The sequence below is a fragment of the Muscardinus avellanarius genome (assembly GCF_963383645.1).
Source record: "Muscardinus avellanarius genome assembly, chromosome: 2".
Lineage (NCBI taxonomy): Eukaryota > Metazoa > Chordata > Mammalia > Rodentia > Gliridae > Muscardinus > Muscardinus avellanarius.
The window spans coordinates 64,479,934-64,497,362 of NC_137787.1; the positions used below are offsets into that span (position 1 = coordinate 64,479,934).

The following is a 17,429-nucleotide window of genomic DNA, read 5'->3' on the forward strand; positions in this document are numbered from 1 at the left end:
GCCGTCTGCGAACCCAGATCCTCCTGTTTTAGCCTCCCAAATGCTGGGATTATAAGCATGCGCCAACATGCCTGGCTTTAACCCGTACTTTTGTGTGTGTGTGTGTGTATGTGTGTGTGGTACTGGAGGTGGAACCCAGAGGCTCTTCTACCTCTGGGCTATACTCTTAAACGTATTTTATACTTTATTTGGAAACAGGGTCTCACTAAGTCGCTGAAAGCCTCACTCAGTAGCTGAGGCTGGCTTTAAACATTTGCGATCAGCCGGTCGTGGTGGCGCACCCTTGTAATCCCCGCGCTTGGGAGGCGGAGACAGGAGGATCGCGCAGGTTCGAAGCCAGCCGCGCGCGCTGGTTTAGGAGACCCTGTTTCCAAAATGAAAATGTAAAAATAGGTCTGGGAGTGTAGCCCGGAGGTAGAAGGGCTTCCAGGAACCCCAGTACCACCAAAACAAAAACAAAAACAAAAACAAAAACATTTGCGATCCTCCTGTCTCAGCCTCCCAAGTACTGGGATTACTAGCGTGTGCTACCATGCCCGGCTTAACCAGTACTTTCAATATGCTCTTCTTCAATGATTTTTTAAATTCTATCAAATCTGCATGAGTTGACTAATCTAAGGCTATACTGCAATGTGTGGCTCCAATTTTAATCCTGTATGCAGGGCGCACTGTGACAGTTTTGAAACAGTCCTTCGATACTTCCAGCAATGTACAGTGTATGATACTCAAAGTATACTTTATAGCTAGGCATGGTAGCACATGCCTGTAATCCCCATACTTGAGAGGCTGAATCAGAAGGATTGCAGATTCGAGATCAGCCTCAGCAATTTAGCAAGACCCTCAGCAACTTAGTGAGACTCTGTTCCAAAAAATAAAGTCGGGTATGGTGGTGCATGCCTGTAATCCCAGCATTTGGGAGGCTGAGACGGGAGGATTGTGGTTTGTAGCCAGCCTCAGCTACTCAGTGAGGCCCTTTGCAACTCAAGTGAGATCCTCTTTCAATATAAATAATAAAAAATAGGGCTGGTAGTGTAGCTTGGAGGTAGAATGCCCCTGGATTCCATCTCCAGTAACACACACACACACACACACACACACACACACACACACACACACACACTATCATCTATCTATCTATCTCTATATACACACACACACATACATACACATATGCATACATATATATGTACAGGCATGTGCATAAAAATAAATAAAAATAAAAATAAAATAGGGCTGGTAGTGTAGCTTGGAGGTAGAATGCACCTAGGTTTAATCTCTAGTACCATAAAATGTTTACTTTATGTAGAGAAATCTGGCAGCATTTTCAACAAAAAATTCTAAAATTATCCCCTTGAAAAACAAACAAAATAATCATAGGAAAGAAATTTAGAACACTCCTACACCTTCTAGCCTGGAACAAATCAATAACATATACACAAAGCTTCCAAAATACCTTTATTGTCATATAAAATGTCAAGATAAAATAGATGTTTATTTTTCCTACAACATTATAAAATATTCAAGAAATTTAATGTTTTCATAAATGTGCTGAGATAAAAAGACAATTTTAAAGATAGAAATCTTTTTTCCATTTAAAATTTCAGAGGATAACGATTATTAATCTTCTTCTAAACTTTCCTAGGTGTAGCTTTAAGTCCAGTCTTCTGTTGGAGTTATCTAGAAAAGGCCACACCAAGAAAAAAAAAATCCCATCATATTGCAACAAGCTTCTTCCTGGGTGCTTTGTATTCAGAGTTGTGGCCAATCCAGGCTGCACTGAAATTTCCAACTCATCAGGGAAAAGAGCTTAATTAAAAACAAGACATACAGTTTATTTCATCCCTTAGAAGCCAGAAACCACTTGTCAACATTTCTTAGAAGGTGCAATTGCCTTCTTTGTCATTCGTTGCAAGGTCTGAGATGTGCCTTCTAAACAGCACAGTTTAAATGAAATCACATAAATGAAGGAAAGTGCCCGGGAGGGTGGGCTCAGCTTGACACTTGCACAGGGAGCCGCGCGCTTCTGATGACATTAATTCAATAAAGTATATTCATTTGCGTTTCTCAACAAACCCTTTGGAAGAAACGGCGTTCGCGTTGACTTAGATGAGTGCTAAAATAAAGCTTTCTTTTCTGAAATTAGATTATGGGGTAGGCCAAGCCAGATTATCTCTGTAGATGATCTAAGCTATAATTATTTGGGAAGGCTTCAATCACTGTTTTGGAATTGATACCTCAGGCTTTCTTCTCCCCTATTCTGTGTGGGCTTTTTAATATGATATTTTGGGGGAAGATGCTTTAGGTAGAAAATATCAGCTTTTGGAAGATAAAGGTGCAATTATCCTTAGAATAAAAAGCCCATTAAAAGAAGAGCCTCAAATAGAAAGATTTTCTAGATATATTTTACTATGCATCCTTTTCATAAAGGCTGAAAAAGAAAAAAGTTACTATAATATCTGTAAGATTACCCTCACATTAGCCCAAATAAAGAGTTGAAATGAGGGGTGCTCAAATACTTTGCAATGGAGCTATTCTAGGGCCAAATAATTAGTCCTGCACTGATAACCTCTTTTTGGCCTAATAATAATAATAGATAAAAAGAATGGCAACCTCAGTTCTTGGGACTCATCACTATCCCTGTCCCCAAAAGAACCCTGGAATTTTGTGCATCTTCATGTCATGAAACATCTGTTTATCAAATTATGCTTGGGCATGACCTTGCAATTACTCCTACTTAGCACTCCTGCTGAATTTAATTATGCTACTATCTTCTGGACTTTGGACTGGACACTGGTGACCCTTCTGACATCACTACTAATTTGGGAGATAGAATTAATTAAATAAGAAGAAAACAGTGTTAGTGGGGAAAACAGTGTTATGGTGACAATTACATGTAATCCCAGTACTGGGAGGCGGATGCAGGAGGATGGCAGGTTCGAGGCCAGGTTGGTAATTTAGTAAGACCCTGTTTCAAAAAAAAAATAGGGCAGGATTATAGTTCATTGGCAGAACCCCCTGGTTCAATCTCAGTACCACCAAAGGGGGGAAGAGAAAATATAATAGAGTGTAATTAATTTGTATTCTATATTTAAAAGCAATCATAGCCATGCCAGGCGTGGTGGTGCACACTTGTAATCCCCGCGCTTGGGAGGCAGAGACAGGAGGATCACGCTGGTTCAAAGCCAGCCTTGCTGGCTTAAGAGACCCTGTTTCCAAATTAAAAAAATATAAAATAGGTCTGGGAGTGTAGACCGGAGGTAGAAGGGTTTCCAGGAACCCCAGTACCACCAAAAAAAAAAAAAAAGTAATCATAGCCAGGCATGGTGGCACATACCTGTAATCCCAGTACTTGGGAGACTGGGACAGGAAGATCGCAGGTTCACTGCCAACCTCAGCTACTTAGTGAGGCTATATGCAACTTACTGCGACCCTGTTTCAAAGTAAAGAATAAAAATAGAACTAGAGGTATAGTTCGATAGTAGGATGCTCCTGGGTTCAACCCCTACTAGTGCAAAAAAAAAAAAAAAAAAAAAAAGAAATCACCAATTACCTAAAAGAAAGTCCACTAAGCATTCAAAATGTTAAGTGTAGTGTAAATTTTTTATCCTTATTAAAGTGCCTCAGTGCAACTGAGTATGGTAGTGCACACCTGTAAATCTGGTACTCAGAAGGCTGAGACAGGAAGATCACAGGTTCAAAAACAGCCTCAGCAAGTAGTGAGATTCTCAGCAACCTAGCAAAACCCTGTTTCAAAACAAAAAATAAAAGGGCTGGGAGTAAGTAGAATGCTCCTGGCTTCAGTCCTCAGTACCCCCAAAATTTTAAAAAATGTTCAGTTTGTGTGTGTTGTTTGATTTTTTAAGAGACAGGCTCTCCCCTATGTTGCCCAGGGTGGCCTGGACTCCTGAACTCAGAGGATCCTCTGGCCTCAGTCTCCCAAGCAGCTGAGACTACAGGCTCACACAACCACACCTGACTCTAAACTGTTTCAGCTTCAAACTGCAAGGAAGCAAAAAATCAACCAAAATGAAAATGCATAATTTCCGCAGAGGTGCTACTCTAGGTTTGTTTGTTTGTTTGTTTGTACTGGGGGTGGAACCCAGGGGCTTTTCTACCTCCAGGCTGTACTCCCAGACCTATTTTATACTTTATTTGGAAACAGGGTCTCACTAAGTTGCTGAGGGCCTCACTAAGTAGCTGAGGCTGGCTTCGAACCTGCATGATCCTCCTGTCACAGCCTCCCAAGCTCTGGGATTTCAAGTGTGCGCCACTAAGCCCAGTCTACTCTAGGTTTTAAATCAACCCAGAGCCTAGATACTTAAGAAAAAATACTGTAATTTATTAGTCAATCTTGAAAGGTACAGATGTTCTTGCCCAAATCTTTCTATCACCAAGAGACAATTTTAAAATGAGAAGGGCATCGAGCAGGCGGTGGCTGGTTGGCAGGAGCAGAGGCCCCATGCTCTACATCCAGGGATGGGCGGTCCTTTGCCCTAGACTATCTGGGGCACCTCTGTGGAAGAGAGCCAAGAGTAAAGAAGTCCTCTTGAACAACTCCACTCCACTTGAGGAGGTTTATTCGAGGATGGGTCAGGAAGTACAGTTAACAGAAAGCAGGAAAGTAGTGTAGTGAAGTGGTTAGGATCATGCACGGAGGCACCAGACTGCCAGGGTTGAATGTCGGTTCCACGATTTTGATCTATGTGACACTGGGCAGGTTACTAAACTCTCTGTACTCCAGATTTCTCACCTGTAATGCAGGGAGAATAGCAACACCTACCTCACTAGCAGTCTGGGGACCGAGAGAACTCCTATTCTGAGGGTGCTCAGAAGAGTGTCTGGCACTTAGGAGGGGCCATGTGAGCACTTCTAAAAACAAAACCCAGAAACTTTGGGAAAGGTGTTCCTTGGACTTCACAGAGCAGTTTCTGCTGCTTAAGCACTCGGGTGTATTTTCTAAGTTTAGAATCTGAACTATAAAGTACACCAACCCAGAGAAATCTTGGACCTAAACAGAGTTTTGGAAAAATCTTCCACGTGTGACCAGAAAAGATCTCTTCAGCTACCTATGGCCCAGTGACTTCCCCAAGCACCCTGATATGTATCCTTGTGTCCAGGGCCAATCGCAACCCAGACCAGCTGGGAAGAGTGCAGAAGGTCCCCCTGGGGAGAAGGGAACTCATTATTTTCCTAATTATTTTTTTAAACTCTGTATTTTAGTCATGATATCTGTGTAACACAATGGCCTAGATCCTAGCCCAGATATTCATGATCTGATTTTAAAACTGTAGAACTGCTTCCTCACTCTGAAATCACTAGGCTTCCAGAATCAAGAGGAAATGACTCGAAGAGCAAGAAACCAGAGGTGCTGCCGGGTTCTCACATCAATCTACCGGCAGACACATTTCCAGCATGTAGTCTGTACAGGGCACTCTGCCAACACTTTGGTCCTCAACAAGAAAGAAGTCCCATTAACACAATTTATATATACTATTATTAATATTGATCATGTCTTTTCCAGAGGCCTCCATCAATACAGACCCAAGAAAGCCTCCTCAGTGATTACACAAATGCTGATGCTATGTGGCTCCATCATCTTACAGCTAAGCAGGAGAAGCTAAACCGCAGAGCTAGCTTGTACAGGGGAAGCGATGGGGTTCGCCCCCCTGACACCTTACATGGTAGACCTCTGGCCAGACTCCTCAAGGCCGAGGTTTCTTTTCCTGGCTGCTGCCTCACTGTTCGAATCTGAATCGGATCTGTCCAGGTTGTTGACAAAGCTCATGGAGACAGTGCCTTCCATTCCCTCTGTCTTGCCTCCGTGTGGCTGAAGAAGTGTAGAATCTGGTTCCTTAGGACGTTTCCACTGTGGTCTGGTGGCGATCCACAAAATGAGGGCCCCAAACAGCACAATCAGAAGGCCCAGGGCATTTGCGAAAACACCTTCTGGTGGGAATGAAGAGTATGAAGGATTGTTCCTGTTTAAAAAAAGAGAAAGTGCAATGGCAAATGTGATAGAGCAGCATGTGGTATGGTCTTGAATTTATCTGTTCAAAATGCACACTTGGTACAGCTTCAACGTAAATTTAAATTTAAGTTATGTTATAATTGACATAGTGAAACAGTATAAAATTGTTAAAAATCCTAGATATGATAATAATAAAGCATCTAAGCTGGGCATGGTGGCACATGCTTGTAAACCCAGTACTTGGGAGGCCAAGACAGGAGGATTGCTGGTTCACAGCCAGCCCATTTAGTGAGATACTGTTTCAAAATAGAATAAAAAAAGCCGGGTGTGGTGGCGCACGCTTGTAATCCCCGCGCTTGGGAGGCAGAAACAGGAGGATCGCACAGGTTCGAAGCCAGCCGCGCGCGCTGGCTTAGGAGACCCTGTTTCCAAATAAAAATGTAAAAATAGGTCTGGGAGTGTAGCCCGGAGGTAGAAGGGCTTCCAGGAACCTCAGTACCACCAAAAAAAAAAAAAAAAAAAAAAAATAGAATAAAAAATAGGGCTGGGGGTATAGCTTGGAGGTGGAATGTCCCTGGATTCCATCTTCAGTATTGAAAAAAAAAAAAAAAGAAAAGAAAATATAGGATCTAGAACACCTTTATCACTTAAACTTTGAAAAGATGAAACAAAAATGTGTGTAAAATTATGATTATTGTTACCGTAAAAACATGCACATCAAAAGAATGGAATTTGTGACTTCAACAGTTGTTTGGGGAGAATGGTCCTTCTAAGCTTTTAGTAATATCCTATTACATGTATGATATAATAAAGTCTTTTAAAAGTCTTTTAATTTTAAATATCTTGTGTGTGGTACTGAGGGTTGAACCCTGAGGTGTTCTACCACAGAGCTGCTCCTCTAGCTCTCTTCATTCTTAATTTGAGGCAGGGCTTCACTACGTTGTTAAGGCTGGCCTGAGCTTTCTTTCCCTCCTCCTGCCTTGCAAATACTGGGCATGTAGTACTGCACCAAGCTAGCTTAGAATTTTTTTTGTGTGTTGGGGTGGTGGAGATGGAACCCAGGGGCATTCTACCGCTTAGCTACACCCCCAGCCCTACTTTTTTATTCTTCATTTTGAAACAGGGTCTCACTGAGTTGCAAATGGCCTCACTAAGTAGTAGCTGAGGCTGACCGCGATCCTCCTGTCTCAGCTTCCCAAATGCTGGGATTACAAACATGTGCCACCATGCCCATCTCAGCTTAGAATTTTTGATATTAAAAATTGTTACATTCAGGAGGGGGGAGGGAATTGGGGAAGGGCTAAATGAGTGATGCGTGCATGTATACCTCTACCATCTTGCATTCCATTAAGATATATGACTACAATGCACCAATAAAAAAGATTTAAAAATTTGTTACATTTATATTACATTTTCCCAGAGAACAAGTATTTAACATTTTACAGCTTACACATTCTGATTAGGAAGACTATGCAACTTACAAGACAAAAAACAGCTTCTCTGTCACTCCCATGAGACATGTTGCAATCACCATTCCAAAGAGGAGAAGTCCAGAATAAACATGGATGGGCATGATGACGGCTCGCAGATGAGGGGGGGCCCATGGGAGCAGGAAGACGAGGAAACCAAACAGAAGCTAAACACCAAAAAAGTGCAAACGGTTAATTTCAAGTACTAATTTTAAATTGTTAATAAAAACAATATGTGAAAAATGGGGAAACCTTTCACATAGAATTAAGGGGCTACCCAAAAGAAAAATATCTATGATAATCACCGTGTGTGTGTGTGTGTGTGTGTGTGTGTGTGTGTGAGTGTTAAAAGTATATACATGGGAGCCGGGCATGGTGGCACACGCTCATAATCCCTGCACTTGGGAGGCAAAGACAGGTGGATTACACAGGTTCGAAGCCAGCCGCACTGGCTTAAGAGACCCTGTTTCCACATAAAAAAAAAAAAAAAGTCTAAAAATAGGTACTAGAAGTGTAGCCCAGAGGTAGAAGGGTTCCAGGAAACCCAGTACCACCAAAAAAAAAAAAAAGTATATACATGGGAGCCAGGGACACCTGTGATCCCTGTATGTGGGAGGCAGAGACAGGAGGATCTCAGATTTGTGGCTAGTCTCAGCAATTTAGTAAGGCCCTCCACAACTTAGTGAGATCCTGTTTCAAAATAAAAAATAAAATAAAGCTGGGGGTTTATCTCAGAAGAAGAAGGCCCCTGGGTTCCATCCCCAGTGCCAAAAAAATATAAATAAGTAAAACATGGGACTTTACATATTATTCTCTACCTTGCTTTTCCTTAGGCTGTGTATATATTTATTTACTTAGCAGTACTGGAGATTGAATCCAGGGTTCTCTCTCACTGAGCTACACCCCCAGTCCTTTTATTGTTTGAGCCAAGGTGTTGCTAAGTTGCTCAGGATGGCCTCAAACTTGCAATCCTCCTGCCTCAGTCTCCCCAAAAGAGCTGGGATTACAGCTGTGCACTACCATACCCAGCTTAGTTTATTCTCATATTCATTCTCATTCTCATTCTCTCTCTCTCTCTCTTCTCTCTCTCTCTCTCTCTCTCTCTCTCTCTCTCCCTCTCTCTGTTGGTATTGGGGCATTCTATTTCTGAGCTACACCTCTCTCTCTCTCTCTCTCTCTCTCTCTATATATATATATATATATATATATATATATATATATATATTTTTTTTTTTTTTTTTTTTTTAGGCAGGGTCTTGCTAAATTTCTGTATGCTGTCCTCAAACCTACAAACCTCCTGTCTCAGCCTCCCAAGTACTGGGATTATAGGTGTGCACCACCTTGCCTGACTTGGCTTATTCTTTTTAATAGCTAATAGTCTACTTTAAGTATATATAACCAAGTTATTTGTGCTTTATTAATGGACATTTTTATGTCCAGTTTATTTGCTTTTTCTACTATTAACATCCTTACTTGTTTGCTTTTATCCATTTCCCAAGGTTGCCAAGTAGGAAGGGAAGTAAAAGCTAATCGCTCTAACCAAACACATCAGGACATAGGATTCAGTCTGTTCAGGTTAAAAAGCTATATGGAAAGAAGGTGACGATTTTGTTTCACAAGGAAGAAATGAATTCTGCAAGACAGTTGTGTTTCCGTGGCAATTGAATCCCTAGCGGGTTCTTTACAGAGAAGATGGCAAGATTCCTGTATGAGCTGAAGTCTGGAACACCTGCAGTCTTGTTTTGTTCCCCACCGTCCCTGCTCGGGTGTATGCTCCTCTCCTTAAGAAGATAAAGATGACTTTTTGGCTATTGGAGTACTGAATTTAAGGGACATTTTTCTCAAGTATTGATTTAGCATCTACCATCCTAACAAAACAACAATGAGAGAGAGAGAGAGAGAGAGAGAGAGAGAGAGAGAGAGAGAGAGAGAGAGAGAGAGAATGAGAATATATTAATGGATTGGAGAAAAACACCACCATCATTGATTATCTTTCCTGACCGAGGTCCGAGGACTAAGAGGGAACCAGAAGAATAGGAGGAGGGCACCAAAGTTTTAATTCACACTCAGAACCAGCTTACCTGTAATACACATGAAAAAAATAAGAAATGTCTTTTATGGGCTGATGTGCATGTTTCATTGTTCATTTAATGCCACAAATGCCTGAATCTATTAGAAATGGTTCAGCAGGTTCCCTTGAGGTAGTACAAGATATTCCTAATTCTCCTTCAGTGAACTTCGGTGATTCTAATCATACTCGAGGGAAAACTTCCTGACTGTGCTTTGTATACAAAAATGTGGCTCAGCTTAATGACTGTCAAGGACTTAGCACAAATATATATTTCTGTCAGTAAAGCACCATAATTTTTTTCTGTGAGTTACCCATAGAAAAACATACCATTTTAAAGATCCTATTGTTTTCCCTCATTTCCTTCATAATTCATTATTTATGTTTCTCTAACCCTATAGGGCTCAATGACCTAAGTAGGTGAGAAGTCAGAAATTAGCTTATAGAATCCCGAGCAATTTTAAGAGGTGTGTGTGTGTGTGTGTGTGTGTGTGTGTGTGTGTGTGTACTGGGGATTGAACCCAGGAGCATTCTACCTCTGAGCTACACCCTATCCCTATTTATTTTTTATTTTTTTATTTTTTTATTTTTGCTGTACGGGGATGGAACCCAGGGGCATTTTACCTCCGGGCTACACCCTATCCCTATTTATTTTTTATTTTTTTATTTTTTTTTGCTGTACGGGGATGGAACCCAGGGGCATTTTACCTCTGGGCTACACCCTATCCCTATTTATTTTTTATTTTTTTATTTTTTATTTTTTTGCTGTACGGGGATGGAACCCAGGGGCATTTTACCTCCGGGCTACACCCTATCCCTATTTATTTTTTATTTTTTATTTATTTATTTATTTATTTTTGCTGTACGGGGATGGAACCCAGGGGCATTTTACCTCCAGGCTACACCCCCAACCCTATTGTTTTGTCTTTTTATTTTTCCAAACAGGGTCTCACTGAGTTGCGAAGGGCCTTGCTAAGTAGCTGAGGCTGTCAGGGCCTCCAGAATGCTGGGATTTAAACCTCTGCCACCACGCCTGGCCCTTATTTATTTTTTGTAAAAGGGTTGCTAGGTTGCTGAGAGTCTCATTACAATGCTGTGGCTGAACTTGAAACTATGATCCCCCTGTCTCAGCCTCCCAAGTCCTAGGATTACAGGCATGAGCCACCATGCTCAGCTTATTTGTAATTTTTAAATTGGTGTGTTGTGATTGTCCATGATAGTGAGATGCATAATGATACATTCATATGTGCACATAACAGTTTTTTGGTCTCTTTCTTTCCTCATATCTCTCTTTTCCCTCACCTCTTCCCTCCCCCAGAACCTTTTCCACTAAGCTACTGGTTTCGCTGCTATTTTTTGTTTTTTGTTTTTGCAGTACTGGGGGTTGAACCCAGGGGCATTCTACCTCTGAGCTACATCCCAGCCTGTCACTGAGTTAAGGAGGGCCTCACTAAGTAGCTGAGGCTGGCCGCCAACCTGCGATCCTCCTGTCTCAGCCTCCCAAGTACTGGGATTACAAGCGTGTGCCTCCATGCCTGGATCTTTCTTTTTTCTCTCTAGTTTCCACATATCAGAGTAAACATGCGGCCCTTGGTTTTTGGAGTCTGGCTGACCTCATTTAGCATGATGGCCTCCAGTTGCATGCATTTTCCTGAAATCCCCATGCAATTTAAATATAACTTTCATCACTGAAGAAATTCTTCAACAAAAGAAAATCACATTCCTTAAAAAGATAGGCAAAGCATGCTTGACTTTGATTACAACTGTTTCAAATGATTCAATGATTGAAATTTATCATTTGTAATAATTTATAATAATCATTTTTTTTTGCGGGTCTGGGGATGAAATACAGGGGCATTCGACCTCTAAGCTATACCCCCTGCCCTATTTTTTATTCTTTATTTTGAAACTGGGTCTCACTAAGCTGCAGAGGGCCTCACTAAGTAGCTGAGGCTGTCTGCGAGCTGTGATCCTCTGTTCTCAGCCTCCCGAATGCTGGGATTACAAGCGTGCGCCACCATGCCTGGCTATAATAATCATTCTTTATTTTCTTGTAACCATATTAGTCTTAGCACTTTACAAATTCTTTGTCCCTAACAGTGGTTCTTACAGTGTGATTCATAGAAGGCACACACCAGCAATACTTAGGTATACATTTAAGCCGACGATGTGCCTGAGCCACGTCCGACCTGCTAAATCAGTTTCCAGACGGGGGCCCAAGACTACTTTTTTTTTTCTTCTCGGTACTGGGGACAGAACTCAAGGGCATTCTACCCCTCAGCAACACCCCCAGCCTTATTTTTTTATTCTTTGAAACAGGGTCTCACTGAATTGTCAAGGGCCTCACTAAGTAGCTGAGGCTATCCTTGAACTGCGATCCTCCTGTCTCAGCCTCCCGAAAGCTGGGATTACAAACTTGTGCCACCACGCCTGGCAAGACTACTCATGTCTAACAGAATGCTCAGGTGATTCTTATACATGTTAGAGCTGGAAGACCACTGCTTTTGATTCACTCAAAGTATCCCAGAGATACAGGCTAACTGTAGTCAAGAAAATCTCCAAAGAGGAGGCAGTGGAATCTTCTTTTACCTACAGCCTGTGAACATTATTAAGTCCCAACTGTGTGTAAGTAAAGTGCTTCACTGTTTAGGAACCACCACCTTCAGGTATCTGTTCTTCATCGCAATGGAAGTTCTTAGTTAGGGGAACTAAGAAAATATACAATCTCAGAAAAAGTTATAACTTAGAGATGAAGGTGAAAATATAGTATGATTCTAATGATGTTGAAAATTAATATCTATATCCATATATGAATAGTTATAACAAAAGGAATTAAATAAAAATGTAAAAATAGCTCTAGCTTTTTCTCTATCAATAATTTAAAAATATTTTCCTATATTTCATAAAAATTTAAATTAATGTATACTACTTTTATAATTAGAAATTGATTTTTTAAGTGTATTATTTGGGTTTTTTTTTTTTTTTTTTTGGTAATGAGGATTGAACCCCGGGCATTCTACCTCCAATCTATGTCCCCAGTCCTTTTTATTTTTTATTTTGAAACAGGATCTGGCTAAGTCGCTAAGTTTCTGAGCCTAGTTTTAAACCTACAATCCTTCTGTCTCAGCCTTCCAAGTACTGGGATTATATAGATATACGCCACCGCACCCAGCATAAAAGCATACTTTTAAAGTTTCTGTTTTAAATACTTGGGTTTTTCCTCAGTCAATTGTTATGTCTTTAAAGACCTAAATATATTTTACTATCCCCGTTTTATCTCACTTTATGAAACAGATGGGGTTTTTTAAGTGTGGAAACCTTCAGACAGAACAAAAGTTTTTATTGCAAAAGTCATTAATGAGAGCAGGAAATATCTGCCTGGCTAGTTTTTGTGTTATGTATGGTTTACTGTTTTTTTTTTAAATGGGGATGCATAAAGGTGGATTTAATGAGCAATCAAGTCAATTTCAGATGACGTGGAGGCTTCTCCCAGCTCTCCTTCATCTCCCTGCTGTTAGTATGCACTCATTCCTCCACCCAACACAGGTTTTAAGCCCTCACTGTTATGAGCCAGCACTTGCACTGTGTGCTGGGTATGCTACACAAGATGGGCGAGCTCCCAGAAGCTCACATTTATTTTCACTGGGATTACGGTAACATCCACCTTGTGGCCATTTGCAGGCTTCTCTCCTAGCTCAGCTGTTCTCCATTGTTAGTGTACAGCTGAGTCACCTGGCCAGCTTACTGCGGCACACATTATGGGGCCTCGTTCCCAGAATTTCTAATTCAGTAGGTCTGGGGTAGAAGCTAGGAGTCTATATTTCTAATTTTCCTTGCAATGTTAATGCTGTCTAGGGACCATACTTTGAGAAATTCTGTCCTAGGTCATTTCCAAGTTGTGTTCTTCATTTATGAGATCAAAGTGCCACTTTTCCTCCAGGAGTGAGAAGAGAAAAGTCTAATGAGTACCAACTAGAATAATAATAATAATAATAATAATAATAATAATAATAATAATAATAATAATAATAAACAACTATATAATAATATATAGTTATTATTATTATTATTATTATTATTATTATTATTATATGTTTGGTGGTACTGGGGGATTCCTGGAAACCCTTCTACCTCCGGGCTATACTCCCAGACCAATTTTTATACTTTTTAAAATTTGGAGACAGGGTCTCTTAAGCCAGCGCGGCTGGCTTTGAACCTTCCTCCTGTCTCCGCCTCCCAAGCGGGGATTACAAGCGTGCGCCACCACGCCCGGCCACCACCACACCACTATAATATTTAAAAAAGAATTTTTTGGCACCGAGGATTGAACCCAGGGGCATTCTACCTCTGAGATACACCCCCAGCCCTATTTTATTTTTGAAACATGGTCTTGTTAAGTTGATGAGGCTGGCTGCAAACCTTTGATCTTCCTGTGTTAGCCTTCCAAGTACTGGTATTACAGGTGTGTGCTACCACACCTGAATTTGTCCACATGTTGTTTTCTTTCTTTTTCTTTTTTCTTTTTTTTTTTTGGTGGTACTGGGGTTCCTGGAACACTCCCAGACCTATTTTATATTTTTATTTTTGGAAACAGGGTCTCTTAAGCCAGTGCGGCTGGCTTCGAACCTGCGCGATCCTCCTGTCTCTACCTCCCAAGCACGGGGATTACAAGAGTGTGCCACCACGCCCGGCTGTCCACATGTTTTTATAAAGTAGATAACGGATGTTCCAAATATTCATTCAGTCTCTTGCCAATAACCTACACCTCCCTCCTACACTACCATCCACCTGGCAATAATGCCTTACCTAGCTCAGCTGTTTTCATGACCCCTCTACCTGTAGGGACTACTGACATAAGTCACATCACTATAAATGCATGGTCATGCGCAGTCAGATACTTCAGAACAAACCTTCTATTGTCTGGTTTCTCACCTGGCTCTAAATTCTCCCATCCTCAAATTTCTGGTGCTCTGAAATGCCTCACTTTGGGGAGATGATTCATGAGCCCTTTGCATTATTATTTTGAGACAAGGTCTTGCTAAATTGTCCAGGTTGGCCTTGAACTTGCAATCCCCCTGCCAGCCTCCTGAGTAGTTGGGATTATAGGTGCATACCGCCTGGCTGGGGCAGCAGATAATCTTACTACCTCCTCATTGCCAAGAGAGAGGAAACTTCAGAGAGGAGCCTCAATTTCCTCTCAGCAAAGCAAACAAACCCCCAAATCAAACCAAGCCAACAATTCCTCCAATTTTCCAGCTGTCTCTGCAACCTGCTTCCTGAACACCTAGTTCCAGATTGTTGTATCTCCCCGGTATTCACAAATACTCCTTTACTGCTTAGCATTTTTACATACCCAAGCTTCTCACAAAACAAACAAACAACAAACAAAAGCAAAACACCCAAGCTGGGCGTGGTGGCTCATGTCTGTAATCCCAGTACTTGGGAGGCTAGCCAGGAGGCCCACTGGTTTGAGGCCAGCATGCAGTAACTTAGTGAGACCTTGTTTCAAAATAAAATAGGACTGGGGGTGTAGCTCAGAGGTTGAATGCCCCTGGGTGCGATTCCCAGCACTATAAAAAAGAACAAAACAAAACAAAAACTCACGTCCAAACACCTGCCGTGGCTCACCTCTCCTCCTCCCTTCTCACCCAGTGGCTAGCCCCAACAGTCCATTTCCTCACCTTCCACTCCTCTTCATCCAGCTGCAATCATCTGGCTTCTGCCTGCCCAAGAACTTGCTCTTCAGGGTGGTCACTAATCCCAGTGGGAAGTTTCCAGAACTTATTTGTACATCCTCTCTGGAGCATCGCGCACTCCTCTGGCCCTCTTTTCTCCTTTCAATGTCCCCCTTCTCATCCACCCAGCCGCTCCAGTGTGCGACTGTGTCTTTAAATCACTTACTGTCCAAATCTACCTTCTCAGTAGCTGGAGAATCAACTCCCATGCCTCGCTGCTTCTGCCCTGCTCTGGGCCAACATCATTTCTCCTTGTGTCCTCTGTCAACATCTTCAAGGGAGACTGCACTGGTTCCTGTCCAGCCTCCAATCCAAGCTTTGTACTCTAAGCAGCCTGGGCTCCTTTCTATTCCTCAAGTAAAGCGAACAATTTCCTGCAAGCGATTCCATTTGCCCAGAATGCTCTCTGCCCTTCCAATGCAAGTTGTGGCTTAGCTTGCGGTGGCTTTCCATACCCCCTTTACCACCCGAGAGCTCCCAGAACACGCCATACCCACCCTCCTGCCAAACACTCAGCTACCTTCTTCCCCTGGAAGCTTCCTCAGGGCAGAGAGCAGGTCTCTTTGAGCTCATGTTTGACTCGTGGAACAACATATCTCCATGCTCAGCAAGGCATCTGCCATGTGACAGGTATTCACTTTTTTTGTTATATAAATGAATGGGTTCGTGATTTCACTAACATAAAATCCATGTTCTCGACCATGAAGGTACCTATGATCTACAGTAGAAAAGAAAAACACACCATCTCCAAGTCACAAAGGAGCCTGCCACAAGATTTACACTTCTAACCACAACAGCCAACGTGTATCATGCTGCTGTGCTAAGCCCTGGGTTGAGCTTTTTCATGCATTAGTTAGCTTTGATTCTTAGGATTTTGTGAAGGATTATGAGTTTTCATTTATAGGTGAGAAAATTAAATCCAGAGAAGTTAAAAAAAAACCTTGAGGTTACTGGCTACTAAATGAATGAACCTTATTCAAACAGGCCTCTCTGACTGTAAAGTGTGTGTGTGTGTGTGTGTGTGTGTGTGTGTGTGTGTGTGTTACTGGGGATAGAACCCAGATGTATTCTACCTCAGCCATATTTTATTTTTTATTTTGAAATAGGGTCTCAGTAAGTTGCTGAGAGTCTTGCTACTTTGCTGAGGCTGTCTGGAACCTGGGATCCTCCTGTCTCAGCCTCCCATGCATTGGGATTACAGGTATGCACCACCATACTCTGCTAGATCCTGTGGGTTTTTTGTTTGTTTTTGGTGGTACTGGGGTTCCTGGAAGCCCTTCTACCTCCGGGCTACACTCCCAGACCTATTTTATATTTTTTTTATTTGGAAACAGGGTCTCCTAAACCAGCACGCGCGGCTGGCTTCGAACCTGCGCGATCCTCCTGTCTCCGCCTCCCAAGCGCGGGGATTACAAGTGTGCGCCACCACGCCCGGCCAGATCCTGTGTTCTTAAACAGTATCTGTTCTCTGAATCTGAGCAAAGAAATGAAGGTAGGAGCCAATATTCCTCCCACTAAACAAAAGCCCAGAAGTTGTAAAACCATTTTTCTGAGAAACCCAGTGAGCACAAAGAAAAGAACAGGAGGCCGGAATCCAGATATTTCAGAGAGCAAAGAGAATCTGGAGAAAAATACGTTGTAATTCACCAAGTTTTACATTAGAGTCTATTGATGTCATTGACAGTATTACTAGTTGAAGAAGAGAAGCCATAGTCATCTCAACAGCTACAGAATAAAACATCAATAAAATTCCACATCCATTTAGGACTCAAAAAGAAAACGCTTTTACAGAGATGGGAGGAGATGTGAAGCACCTGTCCTCAACAGCGAAGTATTAGAAATAATCTCTTTAAAATACGAACGAGTCGAGGGCTCTTATCCCTACTTTTACACTTCTTACTTCTATGCACTTCTACCTATTTCAATATTTCTCTACTCCTCAATTCCTCCCATGCTGGCTAGAAGGAAGGAAAAGATACCTGGCAAAAGTGGCATTGCAGGCAAATGCCAAGAGCAGGGATGATTCAGTAAATGGCGCTGGGAGAATAATGTGTCCACACGGTGACAAGCAGAATTGGAGTACAAAGTCGCATCAGACGCTAAGATAGTTCTAAGTGAAATAAGCAGGTAAACACCAAAGACAAAAATTTATTACTCTTGATAGAAAGCATAAGAGAATTCTTGAACTT

General features: G+C 41.8%; 1 protein-coding gene across 1 annotated transcript in view; it reads right to left on the reverse strand.

Moving 5' to 3' along the window:
• Positions 1-5,674: 5,674 nt before the first annotated feature.
• The window catches only part of CYBRD1 (cytochrome b reductase 1), a gene marked incomplete at both ends in the record, with an annotated part of 32,389 nt that continues 20,634 nt past the window's right edge, over positions 5,675-17,429 (reverse strand). The window contains 2 exons of the mRNA XM_080689926.1: positions 5,675-5,978; positions 7,450-7,604. Of these exons, the coding sequence (XP_080546052.1) occupies positions 5,675-5,978; positions 7,450-7,604 (459 nt within the window). The remainder of the gene's footprint in view (positions 5,979-7,449; positions 7,605-17,429) is intronic.